The 15055-nt window shown below is 33.3% G+C and overlaps 1 protein-coding gene across 1 annotated transcript in view; it reads right to left on the bottom strand.

Annotated features, from left to right (window-relative positions):
- Window positions 1-15055, bottom strand: part of LOC129220226 (TOX high mobility group box family member 4-A-like) — a 105045-nt gene that overhangs the window by 39916 nt on the left and 50074 nt on the right. Inside the window, exons 3-5 of the mRNA XM_054854590.1 lie at window positions 8178-8291; window positions 6059-6468; window positions 4706-5039 (exon numbers count right to left, since the gene is read on the bottom strand). Of these exons, the coding sequence (XP_054710565.1) occupies window positions 4706-5039; window positions 6059-6468; window positions 8178-8291 (858 nt within the window). The remainder of the gene's footprint in view (window positions 1-4705; window positions 5040-6058; window positions 6469-8177; window positions 8292-15055) is intronic.

The following is a 15055-nucleotide window of genomic DNA, read 5'->3' as shown; positions in this document are numbered from 1 at the left end:
AAATAAGCAAGATTTATTTTACAAATTTAAAACCAAGCATCTGAAATTAATTTTAGATCTGAAATTAATGCAATGAGAAATACTCGCCTTGCGTTTCATTTTGCATTTAAAGGGAACATCAAATGGCAATTCGAAGGCTTTATACGTATCATTGTTGCACAAACCACAAAACTATCTATAACGACTGCAAATGCAGTAAACGCTCGATTATCCACAGAATGGGGTGGCAAGGTAACCGCGACAATCCGCAAAGTAAGTAAAAATCGGTACTAATGTATACCGTTAGCTTTCGATAGATCAACACTCGCGTACGTTTAAACTACAGCCAAAATGATATCAGTGAATAAAAATTTATGTAAAAGCTAAAAAAAAAGGATCTCTCATTATTGCAAATGGATAACACACACACATACGTGAGTAAATTGTGCAATCAGATCAACTGAAACAGATCAAGTCAGGTTACACCAAAAAAGGAGGAGGGGATACATAGGAGGGGTTACATAGGAGATGGGGGGAGGGGATTCTTTTATTTTTTTATTTTTTTATCAGGACTGGTACAGTTACTCGATTACGCGTAAGTCATGTAGACAAAAAAGAAGAAAGAAGTGTAGATTTTAAAATCAGGTTGCAAGTGGTCAGGTTTTGATGGCAATGGAAAGTTTGATATCGTTGGGAGGGAAAGGGGAAGAAAGCACTAAGAATGTCTAAAAATAGAATGTACACTTGTTTCGTTAAAATGTATGCATTTAGTATCTACATTCAGTTAATCTTCGCAAAAAAAAAAAAAAAAAAAAAAAAAAAAAAAAAAAAGAACGTGTGAAAGGCAGTGGATAATTGGAAGTTTACTGTATGTTATATTTTTGTTTCATTGCATGAACGTTATGAGGAACATGGACTCTACTGCAACGTAATGAAATTAAATTTTGAAGCTTTCCATCAACAATACTCGTTTTTTGCCAGCAACGGACGTGTCTCTGAAGATACGTCCATCACTGAGCCAAAAAATACTTAAATACTATTTCAGGAAATCTTCAAAATGTTATTTTATTGTATATGCATAGAAGGAGAGTCTCAGTGCTTCAGAAAGTTCATGCAATGAAGAAAGAATCTAACATTTTCGGACTTTTGAGCAAGAAATGAAGTTATTAAAATGGAATTGCCCTGAAGGGAATTACAAAATTTGCAGTGTTTCCCTGTTATTACTATTAAATTAACAGAACAACTCATATATTGTTCAAGAAATATTATGTTTCATGCGGACAAAAAAAATCAAACCTGCATCAGACTGACCAACTGAACCGGATCTTAAAAAATGATACATATGTTCTTATGCTCTCCCCATTAAACAAGTTAGAATACCAAATGCAATATTAATACCATATTCTTATCTTCAGCTACTATTGGTGATTAATCCTTGCTTCTCATCTTTTATGCATGCAGCTAACAGTCATTAGTATAAATCGATCGACGACTTAAAACAAGCATCACTGCGTTAAATACCGCGAAAATTTTATAAGCTACAAGTCATTTATAATTAGCGGATTTTTAATTAAGGAAATCTATAGTCGATACGGCATTGAACAGTAACCCCCCCCCCCTTTAATCGCAAATATTATGTTAATAATAATATAATGTGCTAATGACGTTTTTTTTTTTTTTTTTTAGTTTTTGTAATTTAGTTCAACAATGGATAAGTTGTAAAGGGTGTTTTTTTAGAAGTATAGAACTGTAAGTTGGCAACACTGTCTGATATGTGTGCCGTTTTGATAGCTGTCACTTATTTTGTGTTCAGTTCGGTTTGCCATTTCATCATGAATAGACAACAAAGCGGTGCAACATGCCACACAGCGAGTGTCACAACTGATTTATTGAAAGAAACGTTCAGTGAACGAATAATTTCGCGTAATGGACCCGTGAATTGGCTTGCAAGATCATGCGATTTAACACCGCTGGACCACTTTTTGTGGGGCTATGGGGAGTCTCTGGTCTGCACCGATAAGCCACAGACGATTGACGCCTTGGACGAAAACATTCGCCACCTTATCACTGACATACGGCCTCTACTGTTGCAAAAAAAGAGAAAATTGGACTTTCTCTGAGCCAGCCGAGGTGGCCATATGCCAGAAATCATATTTAAATAAAAATGGCAAAGAATCATCTTTCGAATAAAGCAACATTCATGGCAATTAACAACATTTAACTATGTTTTATTTGAACCTAAAGTTCTCTACCTCTAAAAAAACACCCTTTATAACACAAGGAAATGTATCACACTTTTTAAAACAATTGACAAAACTATGAAAAAAGAGAAGAAAAATATTAGCTACAGTAAATTGTTTAATAACTGCACTGCAAATAAATGTTTTTTGAAAAAAATGCGGTCACCGATGTATTTCCTTGTACGCCTGTTAAATAACCTGTGGTTTCAATAACTAAAAAGATATGGGTGCGTATACTCATACTACGCGTTAGAAGTTATTCATCTCAAATGCATGTATTTTTCCCCACGCATAATTTTTTAAAACTTATTACGTTAGGTGAATGCAACAGTGATTGAATTCAAAAAGAAAAAAAAAACCTTAATGGGGTAACCAAGTATCAATTATGGATTGGGGAAGGGTCAAAATTACATTTAGTAAAAATTGCTAACACTTCATAAGTGTTTTCTGCTGGAGCGTATATAATACTTCTTTCATGCAGTTTTTAAAATAACCTAACTATGTATAAAATGTCATCACAGTACCTTTAACGTGGAGTTTAAAGAAAAGGCTACAATTTATATTGTTTCGTTTATCAGTGCACGAGCAATAAATATTCTTCGATACCTGGAATTTTAGCAACTTGTAATTAAAGTTGTGTCAACCTTTCGAGCGTATTAAAGAAAATATTGATTACAAAAACTATAACACACACTGAAACTAGACGATAACTAGACTGAAACTAGACTGTAGTCGTAATGTAGACATTCTTTAGGTGTTATGCAATACAATGTCAAATAAATCTGCATACATACTGAAGGAAATCCTATGCTTTACGGAACCAAATTTTATCCATTGATGACGTTACTAATTTAATAAATTTTCGGTAGATTCCAAAGAGATATTCTACATACGCCATTGACATGCAAAAGCTGCTATCAAAGGTAAAAATTTTAAAGCAAACTTTTTCTCTTGAAATTCGCTTTTAAATTCGTTCCATGGGACCCCTTGTTCCATGGAGATCGCTCAGTGATTCCGTGAAATTTGTATTCCTTTCTTTATTTTAAACTAGTGGAAGCCGCACGGCTTTGTCCATTGTAGAAATGTAAAAGGTCGTTAGGTTCACAGTATATTTACAAATAATGGATGATGTAATTCTCGCCAATTTGCTATATTCATTTGCTTGCCCATGTTACGCTACCACATTATAATAATTTTGTAATTTATTCGTCTACGTTGTGATAATTTTTTCGGTAAAATTTTCTTAAAATTGAAATAGAAAAAGAAAAAAATCGAATTTTAGAAAAATCGCTTCGAAGTGCACACCCACATTCTATGAACTAGTTTTGTACCAAATTTCATGAAATTCGGCAGAGCGGTCTAGGCGCTATGAGCCTCACAGAGATCCAGACGGAGAGATATCCAGACGGAGAGATATCCAGACAGAGAGAGATCCAGACAGACTTTCTGCTTTATTGTTAGTAAATATTAGTCACTTAAAATATCGACAAAAATAAGGTTTGCCTGGAAATATCGAAATGAAATGTAGATTAATAACTCATTTACTGCCTGTGTAAGAACTTAAACTATGTCAGCATAGGAATTCAAAATTTTGTTGGAATTCTAGCTTAGTTTAAAACATGAACACACTGCTATGTCAGTAAAGGTGGTGTTGGCTCTTTTTTATTTGCAACTACTGATATGTTTGGAACGGGGCATTAAACTTATTTGTCAGTAAAAATATAAATAGACTTGTGAAAATCGACATGAAAATTTAGCTTTAAACAATAATATTAAGTACATCTTAAAACACAAAATAACACTCATCCCATTGAAATTTAAACCGAAAACTTTTCCTTGAAACGAGCTGTTAAAGGTTTTTTTTCCCAGAACATTTGTGTTGTATTTGGAACATAATTTTGAAGACCAAACATAATGCTTTTTAAAATTAGTTTTTATTTTTAGTGCAAAAAAAAAACCGTTTAAGTTATTTCGTTTGTACTAGACTGTACAAGCAAACCAAGATTTCCATAATAAGTGAATACTAAAAAGGGTTCCACATATTAAGGAAATTAAGAAACACTGATCAATAGCCAGATTACATTCAAAAAATATCTTCCCTAGTCACTTGGCAATGCCTGCATTACTATAGTCCGTTTTTCACAAGAAGGCACTTGACTCCTTTCTCGTAATGTGGTGTCCGATGATTCTATTTCGCTCTTTTCGGCAGGGTTCATAGTATTTTGTTGTAAAAGCAGCGATTTTTAAAATGTAAGAATAACTAAAATGACAACAGACAAGTGAAGCAAGTGATGTAAAGTACACTTAGACTTTTTTACACATTAAAATGCGCTCCCAAGATAAGGCTGTCTTGTTGTCTCCTTTAGAAGTACGTGGATTGCGTACCGATTACCCCTGCGTAAAAGGGAACTCTGCGTTTAAGGGGGCGTGGTAAAGTGCCTTCTCCTGAAAAACGGACAATATTATTAATTGAGAATATGACAAACCTGATTTAGATGACCACTGTCGTCGCTGTCTTCGCTAGTCTCCAAGCCTGGTGACGTATGCGTGGATCCTGGCGGGGAAGAGCCAACAGATCCAGGTCTCATCCTTGGACCAGCGCCCAGCTGTAGTTGCAGCAGGGGTGAAGGAGGTAATAACTGTTGGGGGTGGCCGTGGGGGTGGTGCTGTGAGTGGTGCATAGCTCCGTGGTGTGGATGTGGCACGCCGTGGTGGTGGTGCTGCTGCTGTTCTAGATGCATGTGCTGCTGGTGTTGATGCTGCTGCTGTTGCATACTTGGTCCATTTGCGTAGCTTGTAGGAATGGCATAGGGTTGCACACTGGAATGACAAAGAGACAGCCATGTTTAGGAGGACATAAAATGACAACACTTACACAGTTCTGTGCAAACAGCTGAAGTAAAGTATCAGGGTCGTAACCAGAAAAGAATTTCGGGGAGGGTTTAAAAACTTTTATGCGGAGCTTTGCGCTATTTGTGCTAATATTCAATTTGTCGGATTTCCTGTTATGAAATCCGACCGCTTCGAGTTTTAGAACAATATTTTTTTTGAAAATTTTTAATTATAAACGAACATTTAAATGTCAAACCGAACTTTGGGGGGGGGGGGTTGAACCAAGACCTCCCTTTGTATATGGTCCTGGAGTATAGTATACTCTTAACTGGAGCAGTTCCATGCTGTTCGTTCCTGTGTGTTTAAAAGATTCATGACACACTGTTATGCTTTCTAGCTTGTATGTGTGTAAAATACGAAAAGGAATGTCGCGGCTTCAAAGAAGATCGATAGCTAATGTATTAAAATTTACCCCATTTCTTTGTTTGCTTTTATGGGGCATGCTCAAGTGAATAAAAATTCCAGGTTATGTGAACATGCTCATCAGCAACGAATTCTAAGAGTGGTGTATATGTTCCTATATTGATGATTTTTTAAAATTCAGATGCGATTGAAAAGGATTGATTTAAGTTTAGGTTACATTTTATACCCGTATAGTCATATTCGCAAACGATTCATTGTTTGCATAACAACCTTTTCGCAGAAGTTGATTATTGCATAAATATTTTTCCTTTAATGTTATTATTAATTTTCTTTTAATGTTTTCACGGCCCTTTAGTTAGACACATTGCTACACGAACTAATTTTAAAATAGTATGCTCATATACGTCTTCTTAATATTTATCATCCAATGCAGTTTAATTGTCCAATATTACCAATTCATTTTTATTTCTTTTAAAATTAAAAACAATTTACTTTACAATTTAGTTCATATCTTGTCTTATATTCATATTGTATTTCATTTAATGTCAATTGCATTTCGCTTGTATACAACAAATGATACTTACTGAAACTGCACCGACTGCGGAGGCATCATACTTCCAGGTGCAATCTGAACCATATACATATCCCCTTGATGTGGATTGCCATACTGGTGTTGCTGCGAGTGATGTTGCTGCGCCATATTCTGCATATGGGACACTTGATGGTGTTGCTGCTGTTGATGATGTTGTGGTGAATTAGAAAACGACGTCATCATTGTTGGGGGTGAAGAGGTCGTGGTGACTGAAGTCATAACGGGACCTAACCGTTCCAATGTGCTGTAGCTCGGACTGCACGGACTTGGAGACATTTGTGGAGGAGGAGACATGATGTGCTGTTGCGTTTGTTGGTGCTGTTGGTGGTTGTTGCTCATGTTTTGTTGTTGCTGTTGTTGCTGCTGCTGCTGTTGCGTAGGCTGCTCTTGATGACTTAGAGGCTGTGAAATAAATGGAAACATTCACAAACACACAGGTCATTTTTTGTTTATGTTACAAACATTTTTACACACGTTGTTGCTGTAATTTATTGAAAAACTCATTATTTAAGAAAAAGAAGCAGAACAGAACGTTTTCGTGCCGACCAAAATTGCGATTCTTCAGAAATTTACTAATCCTCAAAATCCACAAAATGTAACAACAACAAAAAGTATCTGAAATGAGGTAAAATTAAAAAGAGCGCCTAAATCAGATGTATATAAGTAGAATTATTCTAAAACGTTTTCCAGAGTCCTGTTTTGCCTCATGCATTCTAAGTTCAGTAAAACTGTTGATGACCCATTTAAAATATACGTACGGGAAGTATCAGCGCTGAATTGTGTCAGCAATTTTAAGGGTACTAGGACATGCTCGATACGGTAGATATCGAACTAAAAATTTTCACTTGAGCGAATTTTATCTCTTCAGTCGGTATATATTTTTTTACACCTAATAATGAAATTTTAATCAATTTACAAGGTGCGGCGAAAGATATGCCCTCATTTTGGGGAGCAATAAATAAAATACTATTAAATGTAGGGGATTGGAATTTTTTTTTTATTACCTTTGGTACTTCAAACAGTTTTTGTATGGGGACGATGCCCATACCCTACAAGAACTAAAAAACAGAATCATCGAAGAGGTGAAAGCTATTCCGATTCAGATATGCCAAAACGCAGCCAGAAGCTTCCAAAATCGGCTACATTAGTGCATTGCTACTGCAGGCCGCCGTCTTGCAGACATCGTTTTTAAACGTTAATGTAAAAAAACTGTTTGAAGTACCAAAGGTAAAAAAAATCCAATCCTCTACGTTTAATAATATTTTATTTACTGCTCTCCAAAATGAGGGCATACCTTTCGCCGCACCCTGTATAAATTCTATAAAAAATATTTTTTCCTTTTCAAAACGTTAAAAATCATTCTTGTTGTTACTTTAATTTTAGTTGAAGCCGGATTTTTAATTTGACTAAATACAAATCTTACATAATTCGAGACCGGGATTCATGTAAGCGTTTTGGTACAATTTCAACAATGGTATTGTATTACATGCATCCAAATTTTTGAGTTTTGACAAAGAATATCTGCAGATATAGAGCAGCAAAAATATATTTTCGTTCAACATTTCCTACATTAAAGCACAAGAGGAAGAAATCAAAAAGAGAATTTTTAGTCATTGAAAGGAGACAAAAAAAAGAAAAAAAAAAAAAAAAAAAAAACCCGATGATCTTGTTTTTCATAATTACGAAGTTCTCTCTATTTTTTTTTTTTTTAAGCAATACAATGATCTCTTAAGGAGTTGGTTTGCTATATTCGCAAGTATTCCTTGTAGAAACGTAAAAAATTTGGAGACATATATAAGGGATTTTTTTTTGGGGGGGGGGGGGGAATTTCTATAGAATTAAAGCTCTAATATTAGACCCAAAAACAAAATTTTAACTTATCTTTTGTAATTTAAAAGATATATATTGCTGAAAATAATCTTTAATTTGGTACCTACCATGTCTATCCTGTACAGATACCATTTGAAAAAGGAGAAAAGAAAACCAGTTTAAAACTATGGGGAAAAGTTTGATCAAATAAAGCAATTACATTTTTTTTATGTTATCAGGGATTGACGCGAATGACATGAACTCCTTTTTCTTTATTGTTTGAAATGGAATTAATATCATACCTGAGTTGACCCATACACATCACTTGAGTTAGTGTCGCTGCTTGGCGTCGTTGGCGGTAGATTAATTGGTGGAATATCGAACTCTTCGTCGCCAAAACTAGGAGTGTGAAATGTCTATAAAGGAAATTAGAAATCAAACTCAATCATGCGATTCAATTAATAAAAACAAGTGAATCATTATGCACACAGAATAAGGTCTAGCACAAAAAACGTTTACAATAAATAAGAAATGTTTTTAAATTTTTTTAATAATTAAGCAGCTGCTAACTAACCCGCTCGGATCGCTTGGCGAGCCGCCCCTAAAAAAAAAAAAAAAAAAAAAAAAAAAAAAAAAAAAAAAAAAAAAAAAAAACTGGTAGGTAAAAATATGGGTTAAACCTTGGGTTCAAATTCAAATTATCTGTCTATAGCAGTTAATCATTCTTAAATCATATTACTAGTATTACTACATACTAGTATTAGTATTACAAAAAAAAAATATTTGACTTCTGTCCTTTTTCAATTAATCGTGTGTATTCTTGACAAAACGGAGTAAGTTTTAAACACATAAATCAACGCAAAAGCACTTGTTTCCTTTTGTATGAAAAAATTTCCCTCCCATAATGAAATTTAAGACAAGTTTAAAGAAGTAAATTTCAATGTTTCCAAAATAATAATAATAATAATAATAATAATAATAACAAATATCATTATTTCACGTTAAGTTTTACACTCAGCAAAATTTCATCATTTACGCAACAGAATGAAATTTTCAAAATATGTGTTGTGTCACATTGTTCTTTTCAATCATACTTATTATAGGAAAGAGTTGCATTGTAAAGAATTTCTTCTTGGTAAAACATATTTTTAGCAGATTCATCAAAATTATTTAGAGTATTCTATATTAGTGTGAGTTTGGTTTTTAATTCTTATACTTCTTGCATAAAATAATTTTTATCATTTCTAAAACTGTATCAAACTTGGACACAAGTTCAGTACATAGTAAAATGAGGCAGTGAGAAGCAAAGGGATGTAAGTGGTAAAATTACAAATTTGGAGATAACTAGTACAAATAGTAGAGGGACCTCTCCTCTGTATTGTGGCAAGTAGTCCTGGTAGGTTCTGCTGTACAGCATGATTTAGAAAGAAAAAAAAAAACAACAACAACGAAAGCCTATACCTAGGACGTTATCTTAAAACGCGTTTAACTCAAAACTTGTAAATGTCCACTTACATCCCGTTGCTTCTCCCTGCCTCAAATGTTTTCTCTTAAATACTGTATTTTCTGTTTGAATTTGTAGTGACTTATGGAATCCTTTAACTACTGACAACAGTAAGTTTTAAAACCCCTTACACAAAATATAACCTTAGACGCACAAAAAAGTAATTTTAGTGATTGGTTTGACTTTTGAGTCTACAAATTTTAGGAACGTGTTTATAACGGATTCTTTTGAAGAAGGAATAAAGGAGCACATTATGAAAGACAAATTAGCACCAGCTGATCGTCTGATAAATCGCTGGTACTTAAGAGATGCATTAAACTCTTCGGCAACATTCTGATGGAGTAATTTATTTGTTCAAAACGAACAATTATTTACGTTCTAAAGAGATTTTTTTGTTTCGCAATTCCTGTACAAATGAAACATGTATTTTGAACAGCCTACAACATGAAATTTCTTCTTATGCAACAAACAGAAAAACGTTTGAAGAGAAAAACGGCCTAATTGGTCTAAATACCGAAACATTCAACTCTCAAATGTAAACCAGTTATCGACAGAACAGCTCACAATCGAACATCAGAACAACCAAACCTTACATCATCATATCCAAAAACTTTTAAAAATAAACGATAATGTCGTTCTGGAACAAAACGTCGGAACAACAAAAAATATTAATCACTCAAAAACAACAGTTCAACATTGCCTTTGTTCGAAGTGGACAAGTTGTTCTTTGTATGCGCAGAAACAAATACTCCAAACTGAGAACTGTTTGTAAAACGCAAATAATATAACGATAGATAGATAGCAAAACTAAATGTGTGAGAAGAAAAAAAAGAGGGAAAAATGTAAAACAATGATGTGGCCTTGTGTGAATCGTGAAACCACTTTTGAAGGTTCTTTTCATAATGCGAGGTCAGCAGAAGGTCAGAAGCAATTAATTGCTCGGGAGACTATTTGCCATCGCGCCATCTACCGAGGAAGGCATAAGGCATATTTTGTAGGATTAACAAACATGGCAGTGTTTGCAAATTTCCACATTTCCGTGTTAAAAGAACGTATTATTTTTCGTTTGAGAAACTTTAATGAAGAAATTGGTTGTCACAAATAATGTGGTATAATTACCCGAAGAAATTATTTATTCTTTCATATTTTCCCTTAAGTGCAACACTAATAGTTTCTGCCCTCTTACTTGTCATAACCTGAAGCAGAAATACCAAAAATGAGGAAAAAACTATTTCTATTGCATTTAGCAGGAAATGTGGAAAAAATGCCGACTCTGATGAGGTGTAGGTAAATGGAATTTGCCCCATGGTTGTAAATTTCAGCCTTAATAAGTTGAGAAATATTTTAACTAAGCCTCTTTTAGTAATTAGGGAAGAAAAACTTTTCCATTTGATCATATTGCATTTCAATAATTAAATACAGGATAAAGTGATCTGATGCGTTTCAATTCGATATACGTATATACCCCAGATGGTTTCAAGCTTTTGAGCTGAGTATGTTTTTTTTTAGTTTTTCCTCCATCTCCCTGAAACAACATAAAAGAAGAACGCACCCTGTAGGTGTGAGAGAAAAAGAGAAGAAAGGGATGCAAATTAAGAACTATTTAAAAAACAATTCTTTATTCTTTAAAAATATATCTCAAAATTTTCTTATCAATGTCTTTTTCATTATGAATAAATTTTTGATTATCCTTGTCTTTACTCTATGGTACTACGGCATGTTTGCAATCGTTCAGAGCCACCATTAGTGTTTAAAAAGGAAATTCAATGAACTGGCTTAAAGCCGGGATTAGGAACACAGAACAATAAAAAAATTATATGGCATTTATTAATGTTTTTTGCATCTTTCAACATTCTTCTTTTCCACGTAAAACCAAAAACTAACCTAAAAACTTCCTGAAAAAAAATTTTGTTTATTGAAAATATCAGTTGGAGAAAGTTTTTTCTTCATGGGGCGTTCGTTACTCTATCGCCCTGCTTTTGCTTCCAAAACCATCGAATTCCCTCATAACTTTCTACCACTTCAATTCTCTATAAACGATTAATTTGCGCCATTACATTTATTGTTACTATAATAATTAGAGAACGTTCGAAGTCAATATTTCATTCCGTTTGATTTCCGCCAAATTTTTATGCATGACACCGTTTCCAGAAGAGGCATTACAACAAATAACACGGCTATAAATCTATTTAACAATTACATCGGACAGAGCTTCCCTCCCATTACTAAATCATTGTCCGGGCTTAGCAAACGGTTCGTCATATGAAAATACAATAAGTAGGTTAGGATGATGTTCCAACGTTTTATGTGCGGCAATCATCATCGGAAAATCGGTTTTAGAGCTCTGACGTTTTATTGAAGCTTGCCTCAAATCCAACAATTAGGATACATTAATAACAAAGCACTCAACTTTCTGGTTGCCAGGACTTTGGCGACGCGAAGAAATCATTGGCGGGTATTTTTCGTCGCCATTTCGTGAGCAAGAAACTATACAACTGACCCTCACTATTATTTTTCTTAACTATAAAGCTTTTCAAGTATCAAATAGATGTTTACCCTCTCTTTAAAAAAAATCATTTCAACTGTAAGAGAAAAATGTTTTTGATATGTTGACAATTTAAACGTGTGACACGCAAGAAACTATTCTTATTTAAATTTTAGGCTTTAAGTATCAAAATATCCTCTGTCTATTTTATTTTTATATTTTACAGGATGGACTAAAATAAATATCAAGGGATGGTTTTTTCAAAGATCAATTAATTCTACTGTAACAGACGTGTCAGCTGCTGCACAAAACACCCAACTAAAACTTCAAATACGTTACATCCTCGATTCATTTCATTAATTTTATGAACAACATGTACTCTACTTCTATGGAACGCAACTAACTTTGAAGATTTTAATGGACAATGCAGTTGAGCTCGGTTAATACGTATATTAAAAATCCACGAATTTGTTCGTATTAGCCGTTATTCGTAACAAGAGTGAATTAGTGATACCTTGAAAAAACGAAGAAATGCTTACCTATATGTAAAAAATCTTACTACTAATACACACATTGTAATATAACTGTTAGTATTTTCTGAAAAAAATCTCTTATTTCCTATAAATGAATGCTTTTGGAAAATATTTAAAAAGGAAAATGATAATCGACAATCGCGCAATAGGTTATAATGCACAATAGAAGATGAACAGTTTTATCTCCGAGTAAATTGAAATGTCCATAGGTAAACAAACGTACGGGTGTAAAGTTGACCACCCTTGTAAGTTGACCACCTGTCTATGTTGACCGCTTTTGTCAGGAACGGAATTAGTCTTATCTCATATAATGAAGGAAAACCTCTGTAACTTGACCACCTGTCTATCTTGACCACTAATGTACGCTAAATTTGGTATGGAGTATTGTAAAAAACCCTTTGTAAGTTGACAACTTGGGTATATTTCTTTAAAACTTTCTTCAGCAGACTATTTTATTTTATTATTTATTTATTTATTTATGGTTATTATTTCTTTTTTTTATAGCTTTCCAAAAACGTTTTTAATGCTTTGATGACAGACCAGCATTTTACTAACTAAACAGCAGCATAAAGCTTATGCTGCTCTTTACTCTCCAAACTTGTTTTTCATTTGTTGTTCTGTTTGAGATAGCTTTTTATACTCTGTTCAATGAAAATAGGTGTCAGTAGAAAACTTTTCTTTCAGTTGCAATATGCTGTGGCAGCACAGGAATTGAGCTAAAAAGAGCAGGCCTGGATCTATACATTTTAAGCCCCCCCCCTTGCAACAAAATATGTAGGGACCCTCCCTAGTGGCCAGCAGTGTCTATTTGTAAAGTGAATAAGTCTTAGTGCTAGTTTTTTTCTATTTTTTCTTCAATTTCTAGGGCCGTTAGCCCCTTTAAGGATGCGGGCCTCTCGCACTGCGGGTACGCAGATCTGGGCCTGTTAATGAGTAAAGTTACATGTTTTTGGTGCAAGGGATTAAGAGATATGACATTTTAATTTTGCCTTTATGAACTGGGAGAGTCGCGCTTATTGCTCTTTGTGCTATAAGTTGTAGAAAAAAGGCTTGAAAAAGAAAGTTAGTTGAACTTGAGATTAATAAAAAGTATGAAATATTATATTAAAATTAATTGAAAATGGAGAAAGCCAGAGAAAATTAGCCGGAACATGTGGAATTTCTAAAACTACAGTGTCTGATATAGTTAAAAATAAGGAAAAAATAACAAAATTATTTGAATAGTATTTTTAATTATTGTTTCACTTTCAACAATGTTAAACAATGAAAGTGAGTTAAACAGAAAGAATAAGGGTGAATTACTCAAAAAAAAAAAAAAAAAAAATGAATACATGGTGCAAGAAATGACAAAAAAAAAAAAAAAAAAAATCATTACCACCCTTTATAAGTTGACCACTTGTCTAAGTTGACCACCAAAGTACTGCACCGCGAGTGGTCAACTTACACAGGTTTCACTGTACTATGTTTCTCTTTAATATTTTCTTCTCTTTACGTAATGGGAATTCTACTACCTAACAAAATGATGAATAATTTCTAAAAAGGAAAACTACAGTATTCAATCACGAATATTTTAAGTAAAGAGGTCAGAAATTGTTGTTCGCCTTAGCCGAGACTTTCAATTTAATGTACGCATTATACGTGAAAATTTTAATGTAATTAGATAGCAAACGAAACTTAACGAACAAAATGTTTGTTTTCGCCGCGATTTCGTATTAAACGTGATCGTGTTAAGAGAGTTCAACTGTATTTGAACAGTTTCATTTGCTCAGTAACGATGTAGCTCAGAAGAAGTATTAATAGTCTGACGAATAGTATGCATTGAATGCATTAATTTTGAGTGTACAAAAATCGTGATTTAATTGTAAGAATTTGACATGACAAGCTTTTCTTCAATGATGAAAACTATGTTTTCAGTTTTAACTTCATTCATGCTCTGATGAAGATGATTTTTAACAACTCCAAAACAAATGCATAAAGTTTTCAATGCAAATTTTATTTTATTATTTATTTATTTTTATTGCTTTTGCCCAATGCATAATTTTAAAAATAGCAAAACAACACGACCTTCTTTCGTTTATATTAGCAGAAATATCGTGTAACTGAAAAGCAGAATTCGTGATTTCTTGATTTTTTTTAAATCAAAAAAGTCAGATTTTTTAAATTTAAATCAGATTTTTTGGATTTTCTTTTAAATCTTCAAAGATTGTACTTATTAATTACTTTACATTTATAAACATAATATATTTCATACACTAGATGAATCCTTTCAGCTTTCTTTTAGCTACTAAGCTACTCAGATGAGTTCTCTTTCTATTCAATACTTTTTAAAGATATATAAATATGTTATAATACTTATATAAGAAGTGCTTTTGTTTTACGCTTTGCTTAAAAATAAGGTTTCCATCATCATGGTAATATAAAATAAGGTTTCCATTTTAGTGTAATAGAATGCGGTGAGCAATTACGTTTCTTAACTATATTAGTGATGGTGTATAAGAAAAACTGCAAATTTTTACTTGGTTCTGTACTGAATTGAACTGTAATTTTGGAGCAAAAGCAATATTGCAAGGGTAAAAATCTATTTCACGCACAGAAAGGGGGATCTATGTAGTTTTGCTTGTTGATGTTAAGATTGTATAATGCAGTGTAGTTAAATTT

This window comes from Uloborus diversus, chromosome 4 (genome assembly GCF_026930045.1).
Source record: "Uloborus diversus isolate 005 chromosome 4, Udiv.v.3.1, whole genome shotgun sequence".
Classification (NCBI taxonomy): domain Eukaryota; kingdom Metazoa; phylum Arthropoda; class Arachnida; order Araneae; family Uloboridae; genus Uloborus; species Uloborus diversus.
Note: the sequence above shows the minus strand (reverse complement) of the source record. Positions and strands in the feature narration are given on the sequence as shown.